This window comes from Arachis stenosperma, chromosome 6 (assembly GCF_014773155.1).
Source record: "Arachis stenosperma cultivar V10309 chromosome 6, arast.V10309.gnm1.PFL2, whole genome shotgun sequence".
Lineage (NCBI taxonomy): Eukaryota > Viridiplantae > Streptophyta > Magnoliopsida > Fabales > Fabaceae > Arachis > Arachis stenosperma.
Genome location: NC_080382.1, coordinates 130296305 through 130317366, shown reverse-complemented (window position 1 = coordinate 130317366; position 21062 = coordinate 130296305). Strand labels below are relative to the sequence as shown.

At 36.1% G+C, this 21062-nt stretch overlaps 2 protein-coding genes across 2 annotated transcripts; one reads left to right on the top strand and one right to left on the bottom strand.

The window, feature by feature from the left end:
* Window positions 1-13267: 13267 nt before the first annotated feature.
* LOC130934622 (L-type lectin-domain containing receptor kinase VIII.1-like) lies at window positions 13268-15568 on the top strand. Its single transcript, XM_057864175.1, has one exon. The coding sequence runs from the start codon at window positions 13268-13270 to the stop codon at window positions 15380-15382; it is 2115 nt and encodes a 704-aa protein (XP_057720158.1). The 3' UTR covers window positions 15383-15568.
* Window positions 15569-15674: 106 nt separating this feature from the next.
* LOC130936619 (glutamate decarboxylase-like) lies at window positions 15675-20781 on the bottom strand. Its single transcript, XM_057866713.1, has 5 exons — window positions 20598-20781; window positions 20308-20512; window positions 16572-17241; window positions 16454-16506; window positions 15675-16374 (listed from the first exon to the last, which is right to left on the bottom strand). Exons 1-5 carry the CDS (start codon window positions 20681-20683, stop codon window positions 15886-15888), a joined length of 1503 nt encoding a protein of 500 aa, XP_057722696.1. The 5' UTR covers window positions 20684-20781; the 3' UTR covers window positions 15675-15885.
* Between the last annotated feature and the right edge of the window lie 281 nt (window positions 20782-21062).

Sequence of the window (21062 nt, the reverse complement as noted above, 5' to 3'; positions counted from 1 at the left end):
AAATCCTAGGAGAAAATTTTCTATCTACACTACTCCTACTCCTAAGGATGCTTTCTAACTAATAAAAAACTAAGAAAAACCTAATAATCACTAATAATGAGCTCTCCTTTCATATGTGTTGATATCCTCTTCATATAGCACTCCCATTCAGCATCAAGCCTTCCGAAATTGGGCCAAAAGCCCCCAAAAATTGCGGATCACGTGTTTTATTAATGAATTCACGTACAGGGACCTATGCATACGCACAAATGTGTGCATACGCACACTTTGTTGAATGTTCACCTGTGCATACGCACGCTTGCTTGTGCATACGCACACTTGACTGTGTGTATTTTTTCTTATTTTCTTCATGTGTTCTCCTTTGTATATGCTTTCTTCCACTTTTGCTTAGCCAATCTTGCCTAATTGATCTGAAATCACTCACAAAACACATCATGGCATCGAATTGCATAAAAGTTTAATTAAAATCACTAATTCAAGTACAAAAATGCATGTTTTCACATTTAGGATTGATTTAGGGATCCAACACAAAAGTATGCTATTTTAGTGATTAAGTGTGAGGTTATATGATGAAATCCATCCAGATCAAGTCAAAATATCTCATCAAATATGGACTCATCAAAGACTAACCCCATTAAAGAGGATCATGGATATGGAATAGCATTCTTCATGGAAGGAATTGCTAAAGAGTAAAGCCAAATGGAGCATAGGACAAGGAAGAAGAATCAAGGCATGGAGGAATAACTAGATACATGACACAAATAAAGCGCTCGACAAGGGCAACAATAAAGATCTAAGAGTGGGGGATTTGATCTTAAATACAAGAGAATGGGACGTACCAAAGATTTAGAATACCTTTTTCCTAGTCATTGCAGAAAAAATCATTAGAACTTCTATCAGCAGAATAGAAAAATAGGATAACCTAGTTTGTCCGTATAGATAAGATGGCAAATACACTGTCAAAATAGGATATCACATAGCAAAAAAAGAGGAAGAGAAAAAATCTCCAAAAGACAGGCCTTCAACAAGTACAATTATAGAAGATCTTTGGCAAGGAATTTGGAACACGAGAGTACCCCCAAAAATAAAAATGTTCCTTTGGCGGACAACCCACGATATCCTCCCGGTTAAAGCCAATTTGTTAATTTAAAATTAACTAATTGTAACCTATGTCCAGTTTGTTTTCAGGAGGAAAAGACAATGGAACATGCTTTACTTCTTTGCGATTGGACGAAGACGGTATGGTTTGGCTTGCAAGTGCAATGTACACCATCAAAGGAAAGTGTCAGCTTGGTCAGGGTGTGGTTACAAAAGATGTTCAAAGAATGCAATCAAGGAAACAAAACTGAAGTAAGTCAGACTTGGAGCCGGATTGGCATAATTATGTGGGCCATTTGGAAAGCAAGAAATCAAAAAGTTTTTCAGAGTACAGATCCTAATCCAGATACCACTATCAATTATGCAAAAATGCTCGAACTAGATTATTACAATGCAATAGAAAAGAAAGATAAAAGCACTATTGAACCAAACTGAAGGAAGACAATACCTATAATTTGGAGAGCTCCCCCACCAAATAGGCTCAAGCTGAATACAAATGCAGCATTCTCCAAGAAAACTAGAATAGGAACAGGGATAGTAGTGATTAGAGATAGCAATAGAAATCTTAGGGGAGGGACAACAGCAAATATCAAAACTAGCTCTAGCATCATAGCAGAAGCAACAGCCATCAGAGAAGCAATTATCCTAATAGAAAATTTCAACATCGAAAATGTAATTATTGAATCTGATTGCCTATAATTAATTCAAGCACTCAAAAAATGGAGATACCTTATGGGAAGCCGAATCAATAATCTAGAACATAAAATCCATCCAGGAAAGACTCCTAAACTGTGGACTTTCCTGGATTCCTCGACAGGGAAATGTGCTGGCTGTAACGACCCCGATTTTCGAGTATGCGAGATCTTTTCTGAAGGTACGGATTTCTCCAGAAGATCAGTAGAGGGAACACCTTTGATATATCATTAAGCATCTCAATCCTCATTGTCATTATGTCATTTTTAATCTAGAACCTCTTTTGGGGCAAGCTCAACAACGCAATCACGAAGAACCTAGTTTTTGAACCGTATCGGTTAGGAGTTTCAATTCTGGTTTCCATAAATAGTCTCAGTTTGATGAACCAGACTCGATACATGAGAGAAGAGAGATAATAGTATAATATTATCATTATATTAGTACTAGAAGCTTCTTGAATGATATTATAAGGTTACATGGTCTGTTTTAGTTAAAAACAGGAAATCGGTTTTAACAGGGTTCACAGTTTACTGGTGCAGCTTAGCACCAGCACTCTCTGATGACTTTAGCAATGCTAAGGCCTCATCATACATGTTCTATTCTCATAATAAATATGTTACTAGTGTTATTTATACTAGTAGCTCAGAAAATAATTTTTAGAGATATTTTTACAAGTGTTTCGATACATATAATTTTAGTTGTTATACACTTGAGATATTTTAATATTATTTTAACCCACCTCCAAGCTAACCAATCATAACTTACCCTACACCCCCAAGACATTACAAAGCTGGTCATTTACTCCCTTTGGCAGAAAATGAGAAGAGAGAAAAGAGAGAAACTTTCATGACACTTTAATCTTCAAAGCTTGATTTCTGATGAACTAAAACTCAAATCAAAATTTCAATCCGACCAAAATGATCCTCTCTTCTTTCTCTACATAACCATATGACTTATCAAGGCTGGAAATAAGGTTAGATGGCTGTCCCTTTCCCCTTTGAATTCGGTTTTCAAGGAAGCATGCTTAAAACATGTGTTTTCTTAATGTTCTTCCTTAGTTCTCTTGCTTAGCTTGAGGGCCATGAAACGTTAATTTCCAGCAATCATAAGGTGAGAAATCCCTTCCTAACATGCTGAGTGAGATTCGATCAGTTGAGGATTTGTGGATTTAAAGTTGTTCTTGATGTGTTTTAGGAGGAAAAAAGTGCTTTAAGAACACTTCAAAGAGTAACCGGATTTGGAGCAGCAAATCAAGGTAGGATTTGGTAAAATTAATCTTGATTAATTGTGTTTGAGTTGTGTGATTATGATATGGTTTGGTTATGCTTGAAATTGATTGTTTATATGAGTGATTCTTGTTGAAATTTTGGTGAAAATTTGATGAAATTTGATGAAATTCAAGCTATGAACTTGTGTTCTTGTGGCTACTGAAAAAATGAACCCCAACCCTTAAATTGGGGTTGAATTTGTGTTAAAATCAAGTGAAAATATAGGGTTTTGGTGGCTGCAATTTTATTTTGAATTATGGTAAAAATCAGTTGCCGAAAAGATTGAAAAACGGGTAAAAACAGAGAAAGAATCTGAAAAATATATGAAGAACAGAAGATCACTTTGAGTGTGATGAAGAACATTGAAGAACACCTTTAGATCTTAAAAAGGGCAAGGCTGTAATTATTTTGGTGTTTGAGGGGTTTTTTGGTAATTTCTGAAAGTTATGATAGTTAAAGTAGAAATATTAAAAGTTACGGGTGGTAAAAAGTCAATTTTAAAGATTAAAAGTTAAAAAGGGATAATTTTCGAAAATTTAATGATAAAATAATAAATAATAATAAAATATTAAATAATAATATTTAATTAAAAATAATATTTTAATAAAAATAATAAAATAATGCGAAAAATGTAGTTTTTCGTAAAAGTTTTAGAAAGACAACTTTAAGTTTAGAATCTCATAATTACCTTCATAAAATACTTAGAGAGTGGTAATAGCATGTTAGTGAGGCAAAGATAAAGAAAAGACACAAAAGCTAAAGAAGAAATGAAATCAAAGAAAAAGTCTGTAAAGTTTTAATGACAGAAAAATAGATAGAGGTTAGTGAACGAACTAGGGCAACATAGTTAGTCTTTGAGTTGTGACTAGGGTTAGGTATTATATGAAAAGTTAAATTGTTTCAGTATAGACTTAATGAACCTATACTTGGGACAGGCTAACTATTCATATCAAAATTTACATAAGCTTTAAATACATACGTTAAGCAGAGAAATCAGAGCAGAGTAGAGAAATATAGAAAACAGAATAACCAGAGTAAATTAAAGAGATAAAGAGAAAAAGAGTAATATAGATACAGAGAACAGAATAACCAGAGCAGAGAAAAAAGATACAGAGAAAAGAGAAATCAGAATAGAGTAAAGAGATATAAAGAGAAGAGTAATATATATATATATATATATATATATATATATATATATATATATATATATATATATATATATATATATATTAGTTTCTTGATGCAACCCAGAGCTTTTGTAGGGAAACTAAGTTACCTACAGCTAGGGGTGCACATGGGGCCGGGTGAAGCCGGGTTCGCCGTGACCCGAACCCGACCCTAAATAATGACCGGGTCTGTTTATGAGACCCTAACCCGGCCCTAGACCCGATGAAATCGTGTTACTTTCGGGCCACACTTAAGCCGGGTCTAGACCGGGTGAAGCCCGGGTCTTGATCAACTTTATCACGACATCACCAAAAATTAGATTCTATATTTTTTGAACCTCTAAATTTTGGAAAATAATTATTCCATAACATTGTAACATTCACATAATAATAATTTAGAATCTAATAATAATAATTTAAAGTTTCATAATAATAATTATGTCAATTACACACTAAACATTCAAAATTCAAAAGACAATTAAAACAAAGTTAACAACCAACACAAAATTAACATAATAATAATAATAATAATTTATAGTGTCATACCAACCAATAACAACAAACTATTAAGTAGCAAACAACTACAGAATAAAATTCATTTGATTGGTAGCTTGCTCTCAAGGTTATGAACTTGATTCTTGTTGTGTGGATGTGTTAGTAACATCTGCAAAACATAAAAATTAGTCTCTTAAGATCATCATATGAATTAAATTAAATAATAAAAAAAAGTAAAGACATCATAAAGTAAATATACCATTAACAATCTTGTCACTACTATCAAATTGATCAATCTCAAGTTCTTCAAATATCTGCTTAGAAGGATACAACCAACTTTGAGTGCAGATTAAAGCTTATGCCATTTTTGGTGACAAAGAGCTACGATAAAGATCAACCACACGCCCACCGGTACTAAAGCATGATTCAGATGCAACAGTTGAAACTGGAATACCAAAGACATCACGGGCTATGGGAGACAGAATTCTATATTTTGATCCATTTAATTTTCACCAAGCCAATATATCAAAATTCTCATCTTCAATGTCCACAGGATCTTCGGCCAAATATTTCTCAACATCAGATTTGCTATCTGCATTAGCTTTTTCCTTCTTTTGTTTTTTCCATAAATTCACTCTATTTGCAGCAACACACCTAGCACTAAACTGACTACTGTCTTTATCATCCAAAACAGCTCTAGAGGAACTGACACCATCATCAAAAACTTTATCATCTACAATTTCTTTTGAATAAAATTTGTACAATGTCTCCAATGTAAATTTCACAAAACTAGTCATACTAGTAGCCACTTCCTTATCATATACATCCTCCAAACACCAAGAAAGATAATCAAGTTTGTATCGAGGATCTAAAACAACGGCAACAAGTATCAAAGGATTAAACTTGTCAACTGGTCCCCAATATTTATCGTATTTAGCCTTCATAGAGCATGCCATAGTTCCCAATAATTCAGAATTGTTGTGGCTCCAAGATGTTAGTTGAAAATTTATAGACGTAATTTCATGAAAGCATTTGTTTGAAGTAACATGTAAAGAAGATGAGAAACACAAAGTAATCTCATTGAAGATTCTCAAAAAATCAATAAATAGCCTAGCATGTTGCCAATCAAGTGCCGTGGGTGGACCAACTTTCTTTTTACCCCCACTATCCTCTCCAAACCATCTAAAAAAATCAGTTTCTTGATCATAAAGTCTATCAAAAGCTTTTTCAAATTTTTCAGCATGTTCCAACATTAGATAGGTGGAATTCCATCTAGTTGGAACATCTAAACAAACAAGACTTTTAGACTCTATCAACTCAGCCTCAATGCATTCTTTAAATTTTTTAATTCTTTGGGGAGAAGATCTAACATACCTAACAGCATTCTGAATGCTTTCAATGGAGGCATGTTGCTCTTTAATTCCTTCATTCACTATCAAGTTGAGAATATGAGCACAACACCTCATTTGCAAATATTTTCCTCCGCACACCAATCCACCCCTTGCAACTAGTTTTCTTTGAAGGTAAGTGATAGCCCCATCATTTGAAGATGCATTGTCTAATGTGATTGTGAAGACCTTTTCAATTCCCCACTCTCTCAAACATGTCTCAATTTCTCTCCCTATTGTTTTTCCCTTGTGGTTCTCAATCAAGCAAAAGTTGAGAATTCTCTTTTGTAGCTTCCATTCGTCATCAACGAAATGTGCAGTTAGGCTCACGTAGCTAAAATTTTGATTTGATGTCCAACAATCTGATGTCAAACAAACTCGAGCACATGACTTTGCCAACCAAGCTTTAAGTTTTTTCTTCTCATCTAAATAAAGCTGAAAGCAATCTCTTGATATTGTCATCCTGGATGGTACAGTGAATCTTGGCTCAAATCGATTAATCATTTTGCGAAACCCAATCCCTTCGACCACGTTAAAAGGGTGTTCATCAAGGATAATAAACTCAGCCATTGCCTTCCTACAATCTTCCACGCTATAGCCATTGACTTTGAAAGTTTTGCCGGCTTCACCTTCTTCACCAACCTTAGGCATATAACCATGAAGTGTCCCATTTTTGCCTGCTTTTGTAAATATCCACTTGTGAGAAATTTTCAAGTGTTTATTCAAAGAATTTGTGCCATGTCTAGTTGGATGACATAGATATACTTTTCGACAATGATTACATTTGGCCTTGTGCTCTCCATTGGTCTCGCTAAATGGAAGCTGTTTAAAATGCGTCCAAACATAAGACTTTTTTCCCTTGCGAGTAGCCTGCTGTCCCTCGTTAGCCTGCTGTACCTCCTTAGCCTGTTGTCCCTCATTAGCCTGCTGTCCCTCATTAGCAGCAACCTCATGCTCTATGTCCATAGCTTTGTTGTCCTCATTACATTGGACTGCAATAAAACTAGGATCTCCTCCTCCCATTTGTGTTTATCTAAACATAAAAAAGATTCATATAACAATATATCTAAAAAAAACTAAACATACTTAAACAACTTATCATAAATTCAATATATCTAAATAAAACTGAGCATACTTAAACAAGTCTTCACTGTTCAGTCTCATCATTTAACAATAACAAATGCAAAAAGAATTAAATGTTTAATTTACTAATCCAAAAAAGAAAAACAAAACAAATAAAAAAGATTCATAAGTATGTTAGTAGTAACCAGTATCCGTGGAATTCATGGTTTCAAAATGGTTTGGCATTTTCTGCATCATTACTTTTATCTCTCTAAATGAACCTTTTTCAGCACAACATCATTGCAATCTTTTAATTTTTGTACCCTATCTGTGCATAAAATCTGTGACCACTCGTACCCTCACAAAAAACAAACAACTTATAAGGCTTTCCAAGATTAGTATTTAGTATTTACTAACATAAAGTGCAGTAGTGCACAAACCAGAAAATTCAACTTTTAAATAACAATCAAATTTTAAGTGGAAGAGATCAATTACAATTATTAGTGGTGCAAATTATAAAACTAAAATTATTGTTCCTACTTCCTACTTCCAAGAATTTGCTAAGGCAGCTAATAATTATAATTGCAAATTATTGTTCCTGCTCCCAATTTCTCTCAATTGTTAATTCCTATCTCTAATCAATAACTTCTTCCTATTTCATCTAACCCGTAACTTTCATCATTGAAGTATTCAAAATACAAACCAGAAAATTAAACACAAAAAAATCAATTTTGTTAGTTTTTCTCAAAATCAAACCAATTATAGCAAGAAAAATATCAACGATTTCATTAGTTCTTTTCAAAAATTAACAAAACAAATAAAATAGGGGAAATATTTACTATTTAGCACTCAATAGGCCAGTAGTTGCAAGAAAAAATGAAAATCAATGATTTTTAGCAAAAACAAATTACCTGCTCTGCGTCTTGCGATGAGCACTGCGTTGGTGAGAACTCTAAGTCTCTGAGAGATGATTAAAGGCAAGTTACTGGTTCGCGCGGTGTTTGACGGTCAGCAGTTGTGGTGGTTGATCAAACTTGGTGGAGAAAGAGGAAGCTCTCCGTTGGCCGTTGGGGGCTTGGGGCTACGGCGCTACGCCTCAGGGGAAGTGGTTTGAGTGAGAGAGACTGATAGAGTGTGTTGTATGCAGTTGTGGTGGTTGATCAAACTTGGTGGAGAAAGAGGAAGCTCTCCGTTGGCCGTTGGAGTCTTGGGGCTACGGCGCTACGCCTCAGGGGAAGTGGTTTGAGTGAGAGAGACTGAGAGAGTGTGTTGTATGCTGTGCAGTGTGCCCTAACCCCTGAATATTGTGGGCTATTGGGCTGTGAAATGTGAAGCCTGAGTCCTGAAGAATGAAATTGTAGACATTAAACATAAAGCCAAGAAACAATAAAACATAGTGTAGTGCATATTTTTTTTATTTTTTCTTACTGCACGCACGGGTCCAACGGGCCGGGGCTGGGTGACCCGAAACTTGGCCCGAACCCGATTTAATAAATAACCGGGGCCATCTATTGAAACCTCGGGTCTGACCAGGCCATAACAAAGCCGGGCCAAGTTAGCCCCGAAGCCACCGGGCCCGGTCCGGGTCTTCGGGCCGAACCGGGTCTTGTGCACCCCTACCTGCAGTAAGCAGAGGCTATTATTATATACACATTTATTTAGGAACGGAAAATCGTATCCGGAAAATCGTGGATTACTCGTGACCGGATAAATGTCGGGATTGCAGGCAACCAACCGACACATGAGCTTATAGCCTGTACTAGGACTAGACATGCATCATTCTTGTCTGCGCATCATTCTCTGTTGCATTCCTTTTTGTGTGTGATCTATTTTTTTATGTTTGTCTGCTTGTATGCTATATCTGTGTTTTATTTTCTTGTATTCTTCTATTTGTGTTCTGCTTTTTATTTTCTCTACTTTCTCTATCTAACTTTATCTTCTGTTTACTGCTTCGTTATATTCTATTATTCGTCTGCTAATCGACACCGAATAAATGAACGTCACTAATAACCCCGACCCTACTAAGAACTCCCCAGTTCTTGCCCATTTCTCTCTCTTCCCCCTTCAGATGGAAACAGGTATGATATTCTATGAAGTTGAAAGACCCATACATTTACGAGGATCCAGTGTACTATGGTTACTACATTTTGAGTGCGGAGCCTCGTATGAGATGTTACGCGTTACGAAACTTTCCCTTCCAACATCCTTTGTATAGGCCGCTTTTTGGTCCTGACGCTCCTTACGACTTTCCCTTATTCTGGCTACACTCTAACGCTCCTGGACATCCTTTGTCTGATGATCACGGACACCTTGTACCAGCTCAACCCTTGAATGAGGCGGCACTTGAGCCTATCATTCGTGACGAGGCCGAGATAGCTGGAAGGTACGTACCTGTGATTCTACCAGATTGAGACTTTTCTCCTGAGCCGATTCCTGACTTTTCACAGCCTGATGAGCCGGCACTATCGGATGACGGGGTAGCTCTTATATACGCGAATGAACCTGTGCTCCCGAATGGTTTTATACATAGTGACAGATGTGCTTCTGGTGGATCTTAGGGTATAGCTGTAGTTGCGGACGAGGAGGAGGAGGATCCTGAGATAGAAATAGAGCAGGATGAGGAGATGGGCGAGTCTCATGACGATCTTCTGAACGGCCACGTGTAGATATAATCTGACAACAGTAGGAGCATTCTTTGATGACACACTAGTCTGACATTGTCTGTTAGTTAGTCTCTCACTTGTGTTAGTATACCCGAGAGCTAGGAACTGTATAGTGGTTAAGCTAGTATGGGCGCCAGCTTAGCGGCTTTTTGTATGGGACAGGCCCTGGGTGTCGTGTATATAGTTGCTATGTAGGTTTGACGAGGATGTAAACTGACTTGATCTTTTGTGAACGCTACATGTTTTGTTATAGTGTACATGATGTGTATTATCAGCTGTGTTCTATGTTTTTTTATGCTTCCTTTTTATTTCTCTCAGTGTATGCTTGTTTATTTTACCTTATCATCCGCAACGATATAAAAAAAAGTTACTCGTAAAATTGGCAATGTTCTAACAAGGAACAGGCTCATATATTAAGTAATAGTTAATAATTAAGAAGGACAAGTCGTTAACCTTTGGCTTCTTGTATGATAATGGTATATTAGGAGTTGGGTCGTTACATTGGCACATACCTTGATATCTCTGAAATCACAAAATCAACTAGCCAACTACTAGTCATCTTGTCAATCCAAGCAAATTACAGAATTAATCAGAAAGGAGAAGCTGGGCTTACCTTTTTTTTCTCAAAACCGTCGCATATGACTCACTTAGCGAGGTAACAGCATCGTCACTTCACTGAACCAGGTTGCTGGAGTAACCCATTATTGAAGAATCGTTAGAAGCCATTGAAGCTGCTCAAATTTAACCAATTTTTCTTCGGGGCTTCAACGTTGTGTTTGTCTAAGCATGTTAGTATTTTGGTTGCTGGCTCAGGCTCAGACCGTCTATTCTATCTTGCCTTGCTTCGCCGCTCTGACCGCTGTGCTCCTCCAGCATCGAACTCGTCTTCCGTGTTGGCATCTTATGTTGGGCATGATATTCACGAACTAAGAACAAGGAATTTCAATGCCTTGCTAACTACAGTGAAGGAAAGAGAGATTTAGTTGGAGTTACAGTAGGTTGTGGGTTGTGGGTTCATTATTTCTGGACTTAGGTTTGGTTCGGGTCGATTTTTTTCGAGCTGGACACGTAAAAAAAAAAAAACTATCATCAGTATTTAGAAAATTTTGGGATCAATTTATAAATTAAAAAAAAAAAGTCAAATAATTTTTTTACGAATTTCAGGGATGAATTTATAATTTTTTTCAAAAATTGTAACACTTCTAGATGGTAGATGCTGGCCACATAGGAGGTCCTACATGAAGTGTGGGATCCAAACATTACAAGGTACGATCATTGAAAAGTGAAAACAACGCCTAATGCCAAAACTTACTACTGCAACCATCACCAAACTGTGGGACACATCCCTTATTACTTTCTCCACTCTTCTCAAGGTGCAAGCAAGTGCTTCCCAACCAAGGTGCTTCAAAACATCTATGCATGTGGATCAGAGAATGCGAGTAAGACCGAGTCAATTATGGATTGGTAGGTTTTATGGATGTAGGTGTGAGTCACAATGAGACTTCAGATTCAGAAGCAACGTAACCATATAATATTTTCAATGCCCTATTTGGTAAAGAATAGCGATCCAAAATCTTCGGCTATATAGGACATGTCATAATAATGATATCGACAGCTAGAAAAATTGTGTTCGGTTCCGCTACGTTACCAACAGCATATCTGCCAACTTCTGCCAACTCTTATTTATAATTGTGTTTCATAGAAGTGTGTTTGTAGATGTGTCTAATAAAAATGTCTTTTTTATAACTGTGTTTAGTAGAAATGTCTTTATAGATATATTTTCTGAATGTGTCTCTTTATATATGTATTTAAAATATATTAATTATTAGACACATCTACGAATGCACTTCCATAAAACACAAATATAAATAAGAGTTGGCAGAAGTTGGCAGATAATATGTTGGTACCCTATACTTTTCCTTTCACTTTTTATCTAACCATTTTTCTCTCTCTCTCTAATTAGTAATTAGATACACTAATATTTATAATAGAATTGTTTTCAACTGTATTAAATAAAGAAAATAGAAATGGATAATAACTGTTTGTAAAAAGATTAGTTCATTGATGTACATGTGTAGTAGGGGGTTGAATAGTCTAATGAATAATGTACATGAGAATGACACTTATTGATGGTAGGCAGTAGGCTCCTTCAAGCATTAATCATTGGCTACCCTGCACCTTGCCTTTCTCATTTACTAGCTACGTATCTACCCAACTGGATCTTCAATTTAGTTACTCTTTCCTTTCAGTCATTGCTATGCTGCTAAAATAATATTGTCTAATTTGTTAAAACAATTCAAAATTAATATTTAATATTTATCTTAGAGTAATTTCGACAAATTTAACGCCAAATTAAAACGCACCAAATATTTTTTTAAACCATTTACCATTTTAAAGCTAATCAAACTCTGATTTTAAAATGAATGCTTATTTCATATTCATCACATGGCAAATAATTGCGCAACAACATTATAATAATCATGTCAATTATGTATATTCAGCATCCGTAAAGAGGAGAATGGAATAATATCACAACAAAACCTAATAAACCTTGTGAATATTATTATATCATTGACATTACTAGCTAACTTCCACGTGAAGTTGATTCTACTATATATATATATATATAATACTCCCTTAAATACATGATTCTTCCATAAATTTGCTTTCCTGATTCCTAAATTAAATTAAAATAAATAAGCAATAAAAAGGAATAAAGGGCTTTACCAGGGAAAGAAAAGTTCCTCTTTAGTTTACAAGGTTGCATCCACGAAAACGGAGTTATTCTTTTAGTTGATATTTTTCCCTTTACCTTTTTGCGGGGTGATTTTCCCGTTACCTTTTCTATTTTCCCATATATTCCCTTCGTAGGAGAATGACAATGATGTATTCTTGAGAAATAAGGATATGTTATTTTACGATAGTGCGGAAAGTTATTTAAGTGAAGCACATTGAGGAAAGCTTCAACACTGCGTATGTGTTGACAAATTTTATGGAAACAAGTTGATGAGAACCAAAAAACTCTACTGAAAAAGTTTATCGATCTAGCCAGAGAGACGTTAAAGATGGTTTAGTTGAACAAAAAGTTGAGGATTGATGTGCAATACAAGCAACTTATGTTCCAAAACATATACAATGCAATATGATAATTATTGTAAAGAAAAGTATAGGGTACCAACATATTATCTGCCAACTTCTGCCAACTCTTATTTAACGTAGCGGAACCGAAAGTGAAAAGAGATATTTAATTATAAGAAATTAGGTTCGCGAAAGATAACCGTTATGTGAGAGAGAGAGAGAGATGAGGGCCGGGCCCCACACACGAACGGCACCAAGGAACCAGTCTGGCCATTGTTCGTTCCCATTCCATACTGATCTCATCTCTTCTCTGCTCTAACTTCTAACTTGTAACTTCTAACTTCACTGATTCCTCAATGCCAATGCTGCCAGCACCACCGCTTCCCACCTTCACCATCTTCCTATCCACCCTCATTACTATTTTGGCCACTCCCACCCATTTCGACTTCGACAATCTCACCCTCACCACTCTCAACCTCCTCGGCGATGCCCACATCACCAACGACACCATCACCCTCACCGCTCATCCTTCCGTCCCCAACTCCGCCGCCTCTAGAGCTCTCTACTCCAACCCTCTCCCTTTCCGCCACCCCACCACATCCGCCCCCGCCTCCTTCTCCACATTCTTCTCCTTCTCCATCACCAACCTCAACCCTTCCTCCATTGGTGCCGGCCTTGCCTTCCTCATCTCCCCCGACGACCACTCCCTCGGCGATTCCGGCCCCTCCTTAGGCCTTTCCGGTCCCGACGCCGCCCCCAACTTCGTCGCCGTTGAGTTCGACACCCTCATGGATATCCAGCTCAACGACATTAACGGCAACCATGTCGGCATCGACCTCAACGGCGTTGTTTCAACTCAGGCTGCCGATTTGGGAACCCTCGATATCGACCTCAAGAGCGGCGACACCGTCAACGCATGGATCCTATACGACGCAACCACCAATGACTTCACCGTTTCGGTCTCCTACTCCAATGTCAAGCCCAAAGATCCCATTTTGAAGCTGAATCTCGATATGGCTCAGTACGTTAACGATTTCATGTACGTTGGGTTTTCTGGGTCTACCCAAGGTAGCACCGAGGTTCACAGTATCCAGTGGTGGAGCTTCACTTCTAGCTTCGATTCTGGGCCGTTGGATTCCGCGCCGCCTCCTCCAACGGCTACTTTAACCAACCCAAGTGCCAGTAGTAGTTCTGCCTCGCTGGCACCACCTTCATTGGCTCCTTCCGGTGCTGAAGAACGGAAGGAAGACGGTAAATCGGGTTGCCACAATGGGTTGTGTAAGAACGGTGTCGGTGTTGGTGCTGTTGCTGGTGTTGTTACTGCGGGTGCTTTTGTTCTTGCTCTATTTGCTGGTGTGTTGATTTGGGTTTACTCTAAAAAGGTGAAGCCTTTCAAGAGGCTCGATTCTCTTGGTTCTGAGGTTATTAGAATGCCTAAGGAGTTTACCTATAAGGAGCTTAAATTGGCAACGAATTGTTTCAGTGTTAATAGGGTCATTGGCCATGGTGCATTCGGTACTGTCTATAAGGCAATTTTGCCTGCGAATGGTGACATTGTTGCTGTCAAGAGGTGCAACCATGGTGGTGATCAGGGCAAGGATGAGTTCTTGTCTGAGTTGTCCATAATTGGGACACTGAGGCACCGGAACCTGGTTCGCCTTCTGGGATGGTGCCATGAGAAAGGGGAGATTTTGTTAGTTTATGACTTGATGCCTAATGGGAGTTTAGATAAGGCCTTGTATGAGGCGAAAACACCTTTGCCTTGGGATCATCGGCAAAAAATCTTGTTGGGTGTGGCATCTGTTTTGGCCTATTTGCATCATGAATGTGAGAATCAAGTGATTCACAGGGATATTAAGACTAGCAACATAATGTTGGATGAAGGGTTCAATGCCCGGTTGGGTGACTTCGGATTGGCGAGGCAGACGGAGCATGACAAGTCCCCAGATGCCACCGTGGCCGCTGGAACAATGGGATACCTCGCCCCGGAGTATGTCCTCACGGGAAGAGCCACTGAGAAAACAGATGTATTTAGTTACGGTGCTGTGGTTCTTGAGGTTGCTAGTGGGAGAAGGCCTATAGAGAAAGATGCTAATGGTGTTGGTAGAGTTGGGGTTAGCAGCAATCTGGTGGAATGGGTTTGGAGCTTGCACCAAGAAGGAAAGTTGCTGACGGCAGCGGATCCAAGGCTCGGGGGTGAGTTTGAAGAAGAGGAGATGAGGAGGGTGATGTTGGTTGGGCTAGCTTGTTCACACCCTGATGCGATGGCTAGGCCAAGTATGAGGAGTGTAGTTCAGATGCTAATGGGTGAGGCTGAAGTGCCCATTGTCCCAAGAATGAAGCCATGTACTAGTTATAGCACTTCCCACCTTTTGAAGACCTTGCAAGATAGTAGTAACTCTGACTATAATGCCATGATCACCACCATATCTATCTCCTCATCAGAGGAAAGCTTCAATGACATAGTTTGATGGCAGAAAAAAAAAATTATTGGGGATGGGATCACATTGGTTGGTTTTAATTATTTATTCATAAGTTCATAATGTAGATAGATAGAGAGATGTGTGTATTCATTTCATTTGTTCTTGTATGTAAATCACAATGAACATTGCGATTATAGGCCATAAGAAAGCAAAGAATTTTTGGCACACTTTTTGGTACAATAATCTTGTAAGCTTGATGGAAAGAATGATGGAGGAGGATTTGAAAAATTACAGGGAAGATAAGAATAATTTACTCATCAGACAATAGATTTGATCACACTTGAAGTCCCAATTGCACGATTACCGTTTATATAGATGCAAACATGCTTTGTTCTTTTCCTTTCCTCTTATCAATCAGCAACAAGCAACTGAACAAGAGAAATATGATATTCACCCAAAATCAAATATTACTTCCCAATTCATAATGTTACTATGATGGTAATAATAATAATCTAAGAAATTAAGAATCTTTTGAGGCAGATTCCACTCTCTCAACAAACCCCATTCATCTTGTCATTCAGCTTCTTCCTTTCCAGTACAAACTTCTTCCAAACTGCAGTGATCTCCCTCTGTGTCTCCAGAGCAGTCTTCTTAACCTTGCCATTAGGGCTTGTTGCTGCCTCTTCTCCATTAACCACAACCACCTTGGGGGGAAGCATATCAAGCTCGTGAAGCACCTTCTCCACATCAGCCACAAGGCGCTCTGCGAGGGTCCTGGAGAAGTCCTCCCGGATGACCACACGGAGAACGGTAACATGCTGTGCATCCGGGGGCATGGTGTATGCCGGCACTATCCAGCCAAAGCGCCTGAGCAAGTCAGAGACTTGGAATTCATTGAAGCGGGTGTTGTCTTTGAGTGTGAAGGCCACCAAAGGAACACCATCGTCCTTGGAAACAATGTCAAAGCGCCCTGTTTTCTCAAGTCCATCCTTGAGCACTAACATGTTGTCCCTACAATTTTCCATCACATTTTTATATCCCTGCAATATTTTCAGACAAGATTGGTAACTGAATTATACTTGTATGGTATTGTACGTGTTAGTGTGTAAGCCAATGTACCTCATAACCAAGGCGAATTAGTTGGTAGTATTGAGCAATGACTTGACTGGAACCTGCATTGCATATTTTTGTCAAAGAATGAGAAATGTTAACGTGAAAATCTGCATTGATATGTTACCTTTGGAGAAGTTAAGAGTGAAAGTGGGTTGATCAGCTCCGAGATAGTTGATGTGGAAGATGAGTTCCTCAGGCAGGTCATCCTTGCTTCTCCAGATAACCCAACCAATTCCAGCGTAAACTAGACCGTACTTGTGGCCGCTGACATTGATACTCTTGACCAGCGGTAACCGGAAGTCCCACTCAAGCTCGGGATATAGAAACGGAGCAATGAATCCACCACTGGCAGCATCAACATGAATAGGAGTATCCCAGCCGGTTTGATTATTCTTTTGAATGAGAAGATCATTTAAGCGCTTCACATCTTCAAACTCACCGTTGAGGGTGGAACCAAGAATAGCAGCAACGCAAATGGTGTTCTCATCAACCAAGTCCACAGCCTTTTCAGGGTCCATAACATAGTATCCATCACGGAGCTTCACCTCCTTCAACTCCACCTCAAAGTACCTTGCGAATTTCTCCCAGCAAACCTGGACATTGGCACCGGTCACAATGTTGGGCTTGTCGTAAGGCTTACCTTCTTCTTTCCTTTTGTTCTGCCATTTTCTTTTGAATGCCAATCCAGCCAGCATTATGGCCTCCGATGATCCAACCGTCCCAACACCAACGGCAGTTTCTGAATCTCCAAGTGGCGCATTGAATAGATGAGCTATCATGTTTACACACCGATTCTGCATCCATATTAAAAATGATTCCTATGTCTCCCATTTCAAAATTAAGGGACTAAGGCTTAATAAACAAAGATTCAGGACTAAACAAATATGAGAACCAATTTAGAATTTTATTTTTTTTTATGGAAAAGTAGAGGGAGAGTACATGAATGAATAGTGCAATTATGCATAAGGTGAATTCTCTTCTATTTCTGCACGGGAATAGTGTGTTATTGGACCAATTTTAAAATTTATTGTTTACGAAAATTATTGTTTATTAATAAAATTGTTTTTTATTTATTAGTTTTATTTTAGTACAATAATATAAAAATATTATTTATTTATTTGTTATATAAAAAAATCTTTTTTTATAAAATATCTTTTTAAAAAAATATATAAATAATAACTTTTTAAAAAGATATTTTTTATTTTTTTAATATTTTTACTTTTAAAATTAAAAATTTACTAAATATACTAAAAAATAAAAAATTATCAATTTAATGATGCTCAAATAAATATTTATAATGAATGTGATTATAATTTTAGTTACCAATATCACAATAGTACCAAAACTTTAAAGTGTCTTTGGTTTATGTTTTCATTCTTTTTTTTAAAATATTTTTCATTTTTAGAATTTTGTAAAAAAAAAATAAAAATACAATTTTATTATTTTTATTATTTTTTTTATAAAATCTAAAAAACAGAAACTGTAAAAAATAAAAATACAGACCAAAACGCAGTTTCCGAAAACTGGAAAATAAACTACGTTTCTACCTACAAATCACACATTCTCGATGAGCCCCTGTAGACGTAGCCAACTAGTAAATTGAGGATTCTCAAATATCTCATAACAAATATTCAACACTTTAATTTGGATAAAATGAAATATTTAAATGAACCCATCCAATCCAAATGAATATATATTATTTTCTTTCTTCTAAAAAAGAGAATACCTGAGTTTAAATTTTATCTATATCTATATTATATCAATTATGCTAGATATATATTAAAATTAATTACTAAAATTAATATTAGTATAAAATATATGTTAAAATATAAAATATATATTAACAATAAATTAAATAATATATATATATATATATACATAAATATATGATACTTAATTTTTGTGTGCAAATATATATATATATATATATATATATATATATATATATATATATATATATTAAACATTAAAAGAATTGGTATCTGACTTCCTTTCTAAAATATTTTCTATTATATGTTTTTTACAAAAAAATATTAATTTTAAAATTTAAATTTAAAATTTTTAAATTAAATTATAAATTATTTATCCTCTCAACTAATTCAATCATTACATATTGGTTCCAAATCGGTGTGTAATAATAATAAGTACTAATAACAATAATATTCGAACATCATTCGTTTTTATGTGAGAAAAAATATACATTTTTTAAAATAATACATAATATTTTTAATTAAAAAAAATTTTAGGAGTCAACATTTTTATTAAAATTTGACTAGCATTTAACCAACAAAAAAAATGAATAATCTCACGCTATTAGATAAAATTCACAACATTAAAAATATTAACAATAACTAATTGATGATTATAAATCATAATACTTACTAATCTCCTAGCACTACTCTTGAAAAAAACGTAGGCCCATCTCAGGAAATGAATATTGAAAGAAATAAACAAAAGGAAAATTATGGGTCTATGGCATAACTTGTGGTTGGATTGAAGGACTCCGTCCACTCTGCCGACAGCTTGAAAGTTGAAAGAGTGTTTGAAGATTTCTAAAACAACAAAGATGGATTCATAAAGGAAAAGTAAACAAATATAAAATACTTACTACTATCTTCCACCAATCATAGAATTTTATTTTATTTCCCACTAATAGCGTATGATTTCTTTATTTTATTTGCTTTATGTTATCTTTCTTTCCAACACCCTTAACCACTATCAATAATTTGGTAGTTAAATTTTGAAACACGCTGAGAAGGATTCTACCAATAATACAAAAGTCCAACTTGTTGATGCAATCCATGTGTTTGACCGATATTTTTATAAACAGATTAACGAGCTAGCCCGTTCCATGAGATTAATAATAACTGTAGGATTAGGAAAAGTAAAATAGCGTCTTAACACACGTTAATTATTTGTGTGTGAGGAGTAGAATGAGTAGAGAAAGTTATTAGCTGAGATAATGGGATCCTCTGGCCAGTAATTAACGAACCCGTATATGATGGAGTTTGTAGCGTATAATAGAGGGAATATCTGGTATCATATTGATGGGTCACTGTCGCATTAACAAGTTGCTTAAAGGAGATATAGAAAGATAACAGCATTTGTAGATAACTAGATACAAAGCAAAGTCTAGTTCCGATGCATTATTATTTTATAGTGTGGTGGTAGTCCAATAAGAACACAATCATATTTCTATATCATTATATGAACAAAAATTTTAATTTAAAAACTACAGATTATATACTCTCATGTCTCATATAACAAATTCTTGCATTAATCGAACGACAGAGTAGTAGTTTTTGTTGATCATCTACACTCGTATTTTAAGCAATGAAGGCAACCCAACTATTTTCAGTATTTTGTCTCAAATTATGTTATTTGTCAATTTAAAGAAATATCAAATTAAATTTTGTTTTGGGGAAGGCTGTACCAATTCAACCACTGCGTATTTAAATGTTTATGTCTCATTTGGAGTGAATGCTAATGCGTTAAGTTAGATGATAGAGAATCTAATAATAATGCTTCAAAAATAAATTAAATAAACATATTATATGAATGCAGACTAAATTTATCATTATATATTTATATTTATTTATAAATATTAACTTATATATTTTTTCAACTATTTATATAAATATGGTTAAATTACTTTTGAATTTCTACTATTTATATAAAATATAATAAAATAAAAAATTGCAACAGTCCTCATCTAATTAGAACTTAGAAGTGGTGAAGGTAAAGCCTCCCCCGCGTTTAGTTAGTAGTTAGTAGTAATAGAAATTAAAAATTGTTAGAAGAAAATAAGCATGGCACTGTTTGTAAAGAATGAAATGAATAAAATAAAAGATTGGACTTGCCTGGAGCTCAGTGGTGACAGGGTACTCATCCATGTCAACGTAGTTCTTGTTAATGGCGGCCATTATGAGTTTGTCGCACTCCGGCTCCATCCACGTCGTCACAAACGACGCCAGGTTCAGCCTGGGATTTCCGTCTAACATCAGCTCGTCGTTTATTATCTGGTACGCTGCCTCCTTGGGGATCGACTCCTCCGGCATCTTGAACCTGCACGTACGATCAGATCAGATCCATCATCATGATCGATATGGATCACTACGCTTAATTCATTCTTGATTTCTTGTTACGGTACCTGGGAAGTGAGGTCCTCACATAGCGTGACGCAAACGTTGAGTGAACCGAGACGTCGCTCTCAGATGCCGTCTTCGACAGAACCATGGTGGAGGGAGACAGAGAGAGCAGGAAATGGTGACGACTGATGAGTTTTTGAGAGTGGTGAGTGGTGTCTCAAGACACACACCACTCGCCCTTTTAAATACCGCGGCCGCTCTCTTAATTTAATCAAATTCCTTCAAAATTTTATAATTTCTTTTTTTTTTTTATCAATATTCAATAAACTTTTTTATTTAATTACTCGGTTGTAATTTTATTAAATTTTTTTATTTTTTAATTATATTTTTATACTATTTCTAATTTCATAATTAAATATTTTTAAAATAAAAAATATTAGAATTAACTGAATATTTTTTTATAAATTAAATATATTTATAATTAAAAATTTAATTAAATCTCTTTAATCACATATTTTAAAAAAATA

Excerpts from the sequence above, each read along its gene's own strand:
- LOC130934622 (XM_057864175.1), top strand. The coding sequence starts at position 13,268 with ATGCCAATGCTGCCAGCACCACCGCTTCCCACCTTCACCATCTTCCTA.
- LOC130936619 (XM_057866713.1), bottom strand. The coding sequence starts at position 20,683 with ATGGTTCTGTCGAAGACGGCATCTGAGAGCGACGTCTCGGTTCACTCA. Across the intron at positions 20,513-20,597 it reads GTGAGGACCTCACTTCCCAG|GTTCAAGATGCCGGAGGAGT; the intron begins GTACCGTAACAA and ends TCGTACGTGCAG. Across the intron at positions 16,507-16,571 it reads CACTCTTAACTTCTCCAAAG|GTTCCAGTCAAGTCATTGCT; the intron begins GTAACATATCAA and ends TATGCAATGCAG.